This window comes from Chelonia mydas, chromosome 12 (genome assembly GCF_015237465.2).
Source record: "Chelonia mydas isolate rCheMyd1 chromosome 12, rCheMyd1.pri.v2, whole genome shotgun sequence".
NCBI lineage: Eukaryota > Metazoa > Chordata > Testudines > Cheloniidae > Chelonia > Chelonia mydas.
The window spans coordinates 24,707,020-24,716,858 of record NC_051252.2 but is presented as its reverse complement, the minus strand read 5'-3'; the positions used below and the strand labels follow the sequence as shown (position 1 = coordinate 24,716,858).

Genomic DNA, 9,839 nt, shown 5'->3' with positions numbered 1-9,839 from the left:
GGTTCCTAACATTGTCAGCTTTCTTGGCTGCTGCACATCGAGCAGATGTTTTCAGAGGACTATTCTCAATGACTCCAACATCTCTTTCTTGATGGGTAACAGCTAATTTAGGCCATCATTTTGTATGTATAGTTGGAATTATGTTTTCCAATGTGCATTACTTTGCACTTATTGGCCATTTTGTTGTCCCGTCACCCAGTTTTGTGACATCCCTTTGTAACTCTTCACAGTCTACTTTGGATTTAGCTATCTTGAGTAATTTTGTATCATCTCCAAATTTAGCCACCTCTCTGTTTACCCCTTTTTCCAGATCATTTATAAATACATATAAATATACATTGAATACCTACAATCACTTTTTTATTGTTTAGCCCCTTTTCCTATAAATGTTATATACATAACTGTCAACTCTTCACTTTTTGAAGTTCTTATTCTATTGCCTCAGTGAAACCTAGACTGATGGGAAATTCTGAGATTATGTGAAAAAAGATAATATGGGGGGGAAAAAATTAAGCACATTAAAGTGTGAGATAAATAATCTTAAGAGCTTTTTACTGTTAAGCGCCTGCACCAATGTAAAATTTAATTGCATTAGTCATATCAGATTTCTTTGGGGCTCTTTGTTGATGCAGTATCTTTCTTTTTGCGCTGAGAGACAAGGTGAGTGAGGAAATATCTTGTACTGGACCAACTATTCCCTCATGGGGTTGTCAGGCATCCGGTTTTCAACTGGCACTCCCGGTTGAAAAGGGACACTGAAAGGGCTCCTGGAAGGGGCCTGCATGTCCCGCTGGCTCCTAAGCGCAGGGGCAGCCAGGGGGGCTTCACATGCTGCCCCTGCCCACAGCACAGGTACCACCCTGAGCGCCGGCTCCGCAGCTCCCACTGGCTGGGAACCACAGCCAGTGGGAGCTGCAGCGGCGGTGCCTGGGGGTGTGGGAAAGCACAGAGCCCCCTGGCCGCCCCTTTGCCTAGGAGTGACACGCCACCGCCTCCAGGAGCTGCCTGAGCGCCGCCCACACTCTAAACCCTCTCTCACACCCAACTCTTTGCCCCAGCCCTGAGCCCCCTCCCACACCTAACCCCCCTCCTGGGCCTGCACCCCAACCCCGTGCCCCTGCCCTGAGCCCGCTCCCACACTCCAAACCCTTGGCCACAGCCCAGAGCCCTCTCCTGCACCTCAAACCCCTACCCCAGCGCCCACACTCCCTCCTGCCTCCCAACCTCCTGCCCCAGCCCAGAGCGAGTGAGCCAGGGTGGGGGAGAGCAAGCAACAGAGGAGGGGGGGTGGAGTGAGCGGGGTGGGGCGAGGATGGTGGGTTTCCTGCAATCATAAAGCTGACAATGACAACCCCATTCCCTCACCCACCTCGCCTCTCTAATAGCCTGGGACTGACACGGCTGCACGGGAGGCATTTACCCTCCCTGTGGTAGATCCACTGACCCCTCCGCCTCCTCTGACGAAAATCTCACTTGCAGCCCGACATGGAGCGCGTGTCAGCGCAGCGGCAGGCCGGCCGTGGGTCCCGGCGCGGTGACCGCGGCGCGCCGCCAGCGCCTGCAGGCGGTGGGCGGAGGCGGAGCCCCGGGCAGCAGCGTTGCGGGGCTGGCCAGGAGGGGGCAGTCTATTCGGCAGCACGCCGCAGACAGCGCGGAGCGGGCAGCCCGCGGGGCGGGGCCGCAGGCCCCATCCGCCGGCCAGGCGCGCCCGCCAATCCAAGGTGCGCACAGCCCCCGCCCCCCGGATTACTGCAGCAGCCGCCAAGCGGCCTGCGCCCGCCGCACACGGGCTGCCGGGAGCGAGCCGGAGGGCGGCTTCGCGCAATCCCCAACCCGGCGCTCCGACTCCGGGGAGGAACGTTCCCTTGCCTGCATTTGTCCCCTCTCGGCTGCCTTAGTCACGTGGCACGACGCGCTCGCGTCCCCCTTTCCGCAGGCCGGCATGGCCGCCTCTGCCTGCCGCCCTCCGGGGCCCCGCGTGCTGCTGGGTCTCCGCGACGCCGCCATCCCGCACCCCGGCCGGGACAACCTGCAGCCGCCGTCGTGGGCCACCAGCAAGCTGGGCGGCTCCCCGGTAAGGGGGCCGCGGGTGTCCGACAGGGGAGGGCGGGCTCGCGGGCCGGGTCGCTGCGGGCGGTGGAGGCTCGGGCGGCTTCGAAGCCCAACAGCAGAGCGAACCGCCGGTAACATCCAGCGCGCGGCGGCCCCTGCCGGGCAGCGGCTCAGCGCCAACGCTGCTGGCGTTTTACCCCCGGAGCCTGCACTTACCTCTGCCTGCTGCGAGTCCCAGTGAGCCCGCGGCACGCACCGGCCTCTGCCCGCCCGGCTCGCCGCAGGAGCTGAGCCTCAAGTTCGCTGTGACGAGCTTAGCCGGGGATGTCAAAAGGCTGCTGGAGACCCCAGCTTTCTCCAGTGATTGTACATGCTCAGTTCTCCGAGGTGCGCCTGGCCCCTGTCTCGGCCTGGCTGGCAGCACGGGCTGGTATTTGAAGGGTTTTTGCATAGCCACGTTAAGTCAGGCCATAGTGGGTCAGACCTCTGGGCTACCTAGCCTAGCTTCCCACAGTGGCCAGTGCCAGATGCGTCTGAGGGAAGTGAACAGAGTAGGGCACTTAGTGAGTAATCCATCCCCTGTTGTCCAGTCTCAGCTTCTGGCTGTCAGAAAGTTAGGGATACCCAGAGCATGGGGTTGCGCCCCTGACCATTTTGGCTAATAATAGTCACTGATGGACCTATTCTCCATGAACTTACCTAATTCTTCTTTGAACCCAGTTATTGTTTTGACCTTCACAACTTCCTCTCACAATGAGTTCCACAGGTTGACTGTGTGTTGTGTGAAGAATTACTTCCTTATGTTTGTTTAAACCTGCTGCCTGTTAAGTTCATTGGGTGACCTTTGGTTCGTGTGTTATGTGAAGGAGTAAATAACACTTCCATATTCACTTTCTCCATACCATAATTTTATATCCCTCTCTCATATCCCTGCCTTAGCAGGTCTCAGTTCATTAAATAACACTGTGCAGTGCATCTTGAAATCATTCTAATCAAGGCCACTGTTTTTTGTCTCCTAGAATTGTGCCCCTTCAGTAACTATGACTTATCCTTCTTGTGGGATCTGCGGTGCCATCCTGATGCACATAGTGCAGATATATTGCCCCCTTGAAGGCTCACTATTCCACCGTGTCATTAATGTATTTGCTTGTGCTGTGAAAGGCTGCTGGGGAAAATCAGAAAGGTATGTATATGGTTTACGTTTCTCTTCTGAGCCTTCTGGGAGGGGGAGGGTGCTACTGTAATACAAAAAATGAATTCTGTTATCTTCTTTTGCCTTTATTACGTTAATTACTTGTTTTTCTTACGTGTCACTTTCTTATTTTTCACTTTAGCTGGAAAGTGTTACGCTCCCAGTATTTGGAGATGCAAGGAAAAGAAACACAAGATTGCAGATTAAAGCAGGTATTACTTGCAAGTATGATTTCTTTTTAAGTGCTATATATAGAGTGTAATATTTAGGAACCTCAAACAAAATGTATACTTTCTTCACAGCTGAGATTTTTTTCCCTATTATAACTTTTTTTTTTAACTATGGGTGGGTGAGAATAAAAAATGTATGGTTTTTGTACTGATAGACTTGACAATCTGTACAGTTATTGATTAATTTGAGTTGACAATAAATGAAGCAGATTGTTCATTTGTTTTTTTTGACAGAAATGGTGAACCATAATTATGTAGTAAGTCCTACCTTTGTTCCACCTGCCACAAGAATTCAACTTTTAAATATTAAAGTTATAATATATCTTATTCCACAGATAAATCTTTGCATGTTATACACTTGTTTTGCACGTTTCTCTTTGTTTTGGGCAGTTTTAGGGTCAGTATCTAGCATTGGGGGAAAAATTAAATTAAGCATTAAATTGAGAAACTTAGTTCCTTCATCTGTGTCAATAAAAATATGTGTGAAATATCTCAGGGACACAGCGCTTGAAAATTGTCCTTTTTATTCTCAGAAACAAGAGAATAACTTTGCAACAAAGGATTGGTGCGATGGAGCAGATGACTGGGGAATTTGTGATGAAACAGAATGTCCTGTGCGAACCACCAGTCACCTACTTGGCTTAAACACAGTGAGCAGTTCCTCCTTGTCCACAGCCACAGAGTGTGCATCTCAATTTCAAGGACTTAGCTTGTCAGAAACTACAGATGTCTCTGATTCCTTACATAGGCCAGTACCATGTGGAGATGGGATAGTAATGCCTACCTCTTGTCCCAGATTCCAGTCCTATTACATCAGTGTTGTGGATGAGGAAGACTACACTGGCTCCCTTGATACAGATCATGCACACAAACTTTTAAAGGAATATCAGCAGAGGGAGGGCATTGATTTGGAACAGTTGATGTCAGAAAGGTGAGAATAGGCTTATAGTCTGTGTTGTTAAATGAAGACCATTTGATGAGCTCCTGTCTGCTGACCTCTTCCAAATTTGTTAAATCACTATTCAGGTTTTAAATCATTAGAGCATCAGTCAATTTTATGCTATCTTAATTATATATTAACAGTTAATTATATTTCATGTATGGATTATGTCCAGTATACTTGTAGTTTCCTAGGTTAGTATTGAAACTTCCTTTTCCTGTGGATTTGAGTAGGGGATTGGATGACTATGAGAGATGGACCCATAGAGACTTTATGAAGGAAGTAGTCTGAAAAATAGATTTTGGGCATTAGAGTTATTGTATGCTGCTAGAACACTTGTGTAGTTGACCACTTATACCAGGAACAATTGCCACTCCGTTAGAATGTAAAATAGGCTCCCACAATAGAAAATTGGGGGCTCAATCTGGTACTTCAGTATGAAAGATGATATCACTTGCAGGATATACATACATGCTTCTCTGAAGTAGTTTTCCTGTTCAGTTGAATGGACCTTCTTGAAAGAGTATGTTAGAGGACTTACAATTTTGTATTGGGAATAAATAAAAACAATACCAAAATTAAAAACTGGAAGGGCTTTGAGAGATCACAGAAGGGAATGACACTAGATATAAACAAATATGTGGTGGATTTGATTTCATGCATTATATTACAGGTTAGTTAGAAATAGCTTTAATGATTGTGAGCCAGTGAATATCTATGAATCAGGACCAAACTGATCAATTACACTTTAATAAAGGGTTGCCTCTAATTTAAGAAACAGGTGTCATTTAATTATGGGTAATATAACAAGAAACTTCAAGTGTGTTTTTCCTCAGAGTAACCATACTTATTTTTGAACATGTATACTGTACTGTGCGCCTTATTGGCAAAATTTCCCCCTTATTCATCTAGTTTTGTAGGTGAAGGTGATAATGAGAAGTATGAAAAGAGTGAAGGCAAAAATAGGGACCATGTGTTCCATAAATTTATGAAGAGAATTTCTTCCTGTCATGAACAAATTCTAAGGTATTTTGATAATCTAAACATGTTTTTGGTGGGGGTGCAATGTCAGTCATTTGTGTCAGAGAATGAACAAGTCTTTGATTTGACATCACTGAAAATGTAATGTTTTAAAAATTATTTTAATTTGTAAGAGTTGCTAAGTGTGGTGTGTGTGATACAGTATAGATGACAGAAACACACTGTGTTCAGAACAGGTGAGATTCTCACCCCTGTTCTGACTCCTCTATGCCAATAAAAATGGTTGAAGGAGCAAAGAGCCCTGGATTTGGTAAGGGAGAACTGAGGAAGACAAAGACAACTACTGAGACTCTGGCGTGTGTGTGTGTGTGCGTGCGCGCGCAGGAACAGGGCTTGTGGTAGAAACCTTAGTCCACAGATCATTGGAGAGCCTGAGCAGCATTGCTGTCCCTGGGCAGCTGATACTCAGCTGTTGTAACTCCATCCCAGCCCCCAGAGCAACCCAGAAATGGAGAGGCGCGCCTTAGTTTCTTTACCTTTGGACTATGATTTCCGTGCTGTGCTTCTCAGAGGTGCAGAACAGTATCCCACATGTTGCATTGAAGCAGAAGCTACCTTTTAACAGTGGTTCTTGGGAGATGAGGGATCTGTTGTAACAGAAATGTTGTGCTTTACTGTAATGGATCACAGTACTGCAAGGTGTTAAGAACCCTCTGTTCCCAGTGAACTGGAATTGCACAACTGCATTTAGTGAGAGTTGAGGGTACTGCACATCTTACAGGCACCCGTCAATGGCTTCTGTCTTCTTTTAAATATTGGGAGGCTGCATTCTTTATCTCATCCAGCTCTCTCGTATGACCCTCTAAGTCTTTTCCCCCACTTTAACCTTTGTAAATAATGAATGAATACTTCTAAAACTTAGGGCATCAGCCAGAATCAGAATCTTTACCTATTTGTATGGCAAGCAGCCTCTTAGATTTAGAATCTCAAGTACTTATGTGACATTGTCATGTGTCTGAGTCAATGAGATTTAGTTGCAAAAAATGTAAATAAGGGGTCTCTTTCTTCTCTAGATACTCCTGGGGTGGCCAGCCTTTATTTATAACATGTCCTTCATCCAACGTTAATAAAATGATTCCAGTCTGCAACAGCTGTGGAAGTAACAGAGTCTTTGAATTTCAACTTATGCCAGCACTGGTCAGCATGCTGAAGAGTGTTGATGCAGGTTAAATCTTTTGTTGCTTTAACTGAATACTAGTCAATCTGCTGGTTGATTTATGATTATAGTGTACTGGAATTTAGGCTGCTTCTTGCAAAATGTACACAGTGAATGAAATAACTATTTTTAATACCATTAAGCCAATCAAGAAGCCAACTAATATTGAAGGTAGCCTTCTGTTAAGTTGTACTCAGTGCTTTTGGGGTCTTGTGAGGACAGTATCTTGTACAAGACTCACTGTTGTTCGATTTTTAGCTGTTCAATTTCCTTTTAATGAGAAGCAACATTCCCATTCCCGTTTTGTTCCTATTTTCTGGGATTGTTTGATCAAAGCCTCATATTTTTCTTAGTGCCTTTCCAATAAGAGAAGTCTAGAAAACTCCTTGTCCCTGAATAGTAATTAACGTGTAATGCTAGTCCAAACTGAAGACTTGAGAGCTGAATAAATATCTGTTAAAATTCTGTTTCATCACAAACAAGACTGCAGCTCCACACAAGAAGCTTTAATTTGTTGATTTAAAAATTTCAGAAGGTTTTCTTTAAAACCTTGAAGTGACAAAGTACTCAATGTTTGCTAAGGAGATTAAACCCTAGTCTACACTACTAACTTGTGTTGGTATAACTATGTCACTCCATGGTGTGGAAAATCCACACCCCAGAGCAACAGTTATGCTAACCAAACTCCCAGGGTAGACAGTGCTATGCCCATGAGAGGGCTTCTCCATCGACATAGCTGCTGCTTCTCAGGGAGGTGGAGTACAGGAGAAGCTCTTCCGTCAGCATAGGTAGCATCTTCACTAAACTCTACAGCAGCACAGCAAGTGTAGACAAGCCCTAAAAGTTAACCATATTTGTGGTGAGGAGGGTTTAGTTACTAAACAAAACCCTGATTTATTATGTATTTATATCAAAATGTAGTTCAGAACACTGATCATTTAGGCTTCACTGAAACCAACCTTCTACATTGCAGATTATGGTAAAGATGTTCCAGGCAAATTGGATTGTGATTTCCCAAATACATACTGAACTATATTCTTTGTGTTATACCCATTCAACCTCACTGAAGCCACAGTGGTTGATACAAATGTGAGAGAACAGAATTTGACCCACTGTCTTTTTTTTTTTTTTTTTTTTAATTGCAGTAAATTTTAAGGTAGTATGTTCAAGGCCTGCTAAAAGTTCTTTGTGAATTTCAGTCAAAGGATTGATAACTTAAAAACCAAACTTCCATCTGAATTTTATAACTATTACAGTAATATTTTGTATTGTAACTGAAAGAGAAAATCTCATTTCTAAATTACTGTATGCTGTTTTGTACAAGGTGGATAATGAAATATACATTCTCACATTAGAAAATAATTATATTTTAGAGGCGTCCGATAGGTGAGATACTGTGTAATTATACATGTATTACAGAATGATTAACATTCAAATTAAGTTTTATGAAGCAATGGAACATTTCTGCAGCATAGATGACAAACAGGTATAACCAAAACGATATAGTTTTTCCTTAAACATAAATCAATCTTAAGCAAACCTTCTTGGGCTTCTGGAGTCCAACTTTCTTTTAGATACTGAATTATTAATATCAGCCTATCATTAGTATTTGAAATCTGGAATGAATGAAGTGGAATGTGAGTTTTAGATAATTTGTTTTTTTTAATAATGTCAAAGAACTTTTTAGGGTCCAGAAACTTAGCACTTAATTAAGTCCAGTATCCTGTAAACACTTACACATTTGCTTACCTTTAGGCATGTGAGTAGTCCTTTTGCCTAGCTACTGCCAGTGCCCCCTTAGCCCATCATATGCTTACAAGACATTATAATTAAGTCATTAGGACTTCTCACATGCTGTTGAGCATGTGCACAAGTGTTTGCCAGATTGGGACACTAATTAGCATCCCAAAGTTGTTTAAAATTGTACCAGTCTACCTGTCTGCCCCACTGTAAATAGATATTTTAATTACCTGTGGAGAAAGGGCTATACTTTTAGAACTGCACATGAACAAATGACCAATTAGGTATGTAAATAGCTATTTGTTGCGTATACTGCTTATACATTTTTGTGAATGCAGTTATAAACACCTGCCTTTTAATATGTTAACCACTAATACAGTACATGTTGTAAACTCTTAAATATTACTTTTTTCAGATCTATCAGTGGAATTTGGAACAGTTATAGTTTACACGTGTGAAAGAAGCTGTTGGCCAGCTAATCATCAGAACCCCTTGGAGGAATTTATTTTTATACAAGAAGATCCAGATCAGCAATTATTTAAATAAAACAGTTATTTTCTTGAACAGATAAAGTTCTTATTTGAGTAAAATGAAGGTATTTGTGCAGCAAAATGTCACATAATGAAAATATGGTGACATTTTGAAGTCACATGGTAGTGTGGGGTTTTAGTAATTCTTGCAAAGAGAACTCCAAAACAGCTGTGCTGGGAAGTGAATATTAATACACTTTCATAAAACTTGGTACATGTACAAGATTTGCTACTTTTGCTTATGTACACAATTTTGTATAGTGATTTAGTAGTACATATTCTAGCTAGTAATTATGAGTACTTTAAAACTGTCAGGGATGGGAGGGAAAGGAGGAAGGTTGTTCTTATTGCACTTGCTCTAGCTTTATTTTGTTTGGCTTATGTCAGCTAGGCAGCATTCTAGAATCCTGCAACTGTTCAGTGGGAAAAGTTGACCCCCTCTGTAGGGTTCTGTATATCAATCAGATTAAGTATAAAATACAGGCCTTTCAATTGGATTTCTTTATCTTCAGTTGGCATTAAGTGATCCAAGAAAATGCATTCTTACTATGACTACTGCGCTAAGGATGATGAGGGTCTCTTTATGACTTTCTGCTGTGATACTGAGTTCCAGGTGCATGGCCTCTCCTCCCGTTGAGCTTTGAGAAACATTAACAAGGAGCACAGTAGTGATTAGGTACAGGCTTGATTGTGAAAACAGGGATATAAGTTTGAGTCCCATCCCACTTACACATGCTTTTGTATGGGAAGCTTCTGTGATATGAAGAAGGGTTTAAAACTACCTCTCCTATAATGGGTTTCTAATCCCTTTCTTCTTCAATCTCCTGTTACCCATTTTTGCTTTAACACACATAAGGATGCAAGCTTTTGGATGCTGTGCTAAGAATTATTCCATATATTCCTGATTCTGGGAGGATGGATACAGCCTAACTTCTGTGATCTAAGTGCTTCTCTAACC

At 43.3% G+C, this 9,839-nt stretch overlaps 1 protein-coding gene and 1 long non-coding RNA gene across 4 annotated transcripts; one reads left to right on the top strand and one right to left on the bottom strand.

Moving 5' to 3' along the window:
- Nucleotides 1-555: 555 nt before the first annotated feature.
- Nucleotides 556-1,517, bottom strand: LOC122462566. Its single transcript, XR_006285205.1, has 2 exons — nt 1,370-1,517; nt 556-648 (listed from the first exon to the last, which is right to left on the bottom strand). It is a non-coding gene; the product is annotated as an uncharacterized LOC122462566 (long non-coding RNA).
- Nucleotides 1,518-1,698: 181 nt separating this feature from the next.
- On the top strand, nt 1,699-8,915 carry PDCD2L (programmed cell death 2 like). Of its 3 annotated transcripts, none has more exons than XM_037878231.2 (7): nt 1,699-2,074; nt 3,072-3,235; nt 3,387-3,456; nt 4,008-4,405; nt 5,327-5,440; nt 6,469-6,620; nt 8,767-8,915. In XM_037878231.2, exons 1-7 carry the CDS (start codon nt 1,943-1,945, stop codon nt 8,895-8,897), a joined length of 1,161 nt encoding a protein of 386 aa, XP_037734159.1. In that variant the 5' UTR covers nt 1,699-1,942; the 3' UTR covers nt 8,898-8,915. The 3 variants fall into 3 exon arrangements, with proteins under 3 accessions (XP_037734159.1, XP_037734161.1, XP_043382212.1); XM_043526277.1 differs by lacking the exon at nt 1,699-2,074 and adding an exon at nt 2,198-2,337 and having other exon boundaries at nt 3,070-3,235; XM_037878233.2 differs by lacking the exon at nt 5,327-5,440 and having other exon boundaries at nt 1,729-2,074.
- Nucleotides 8,916-9,839: the final 924 nt, after the last annotated feature.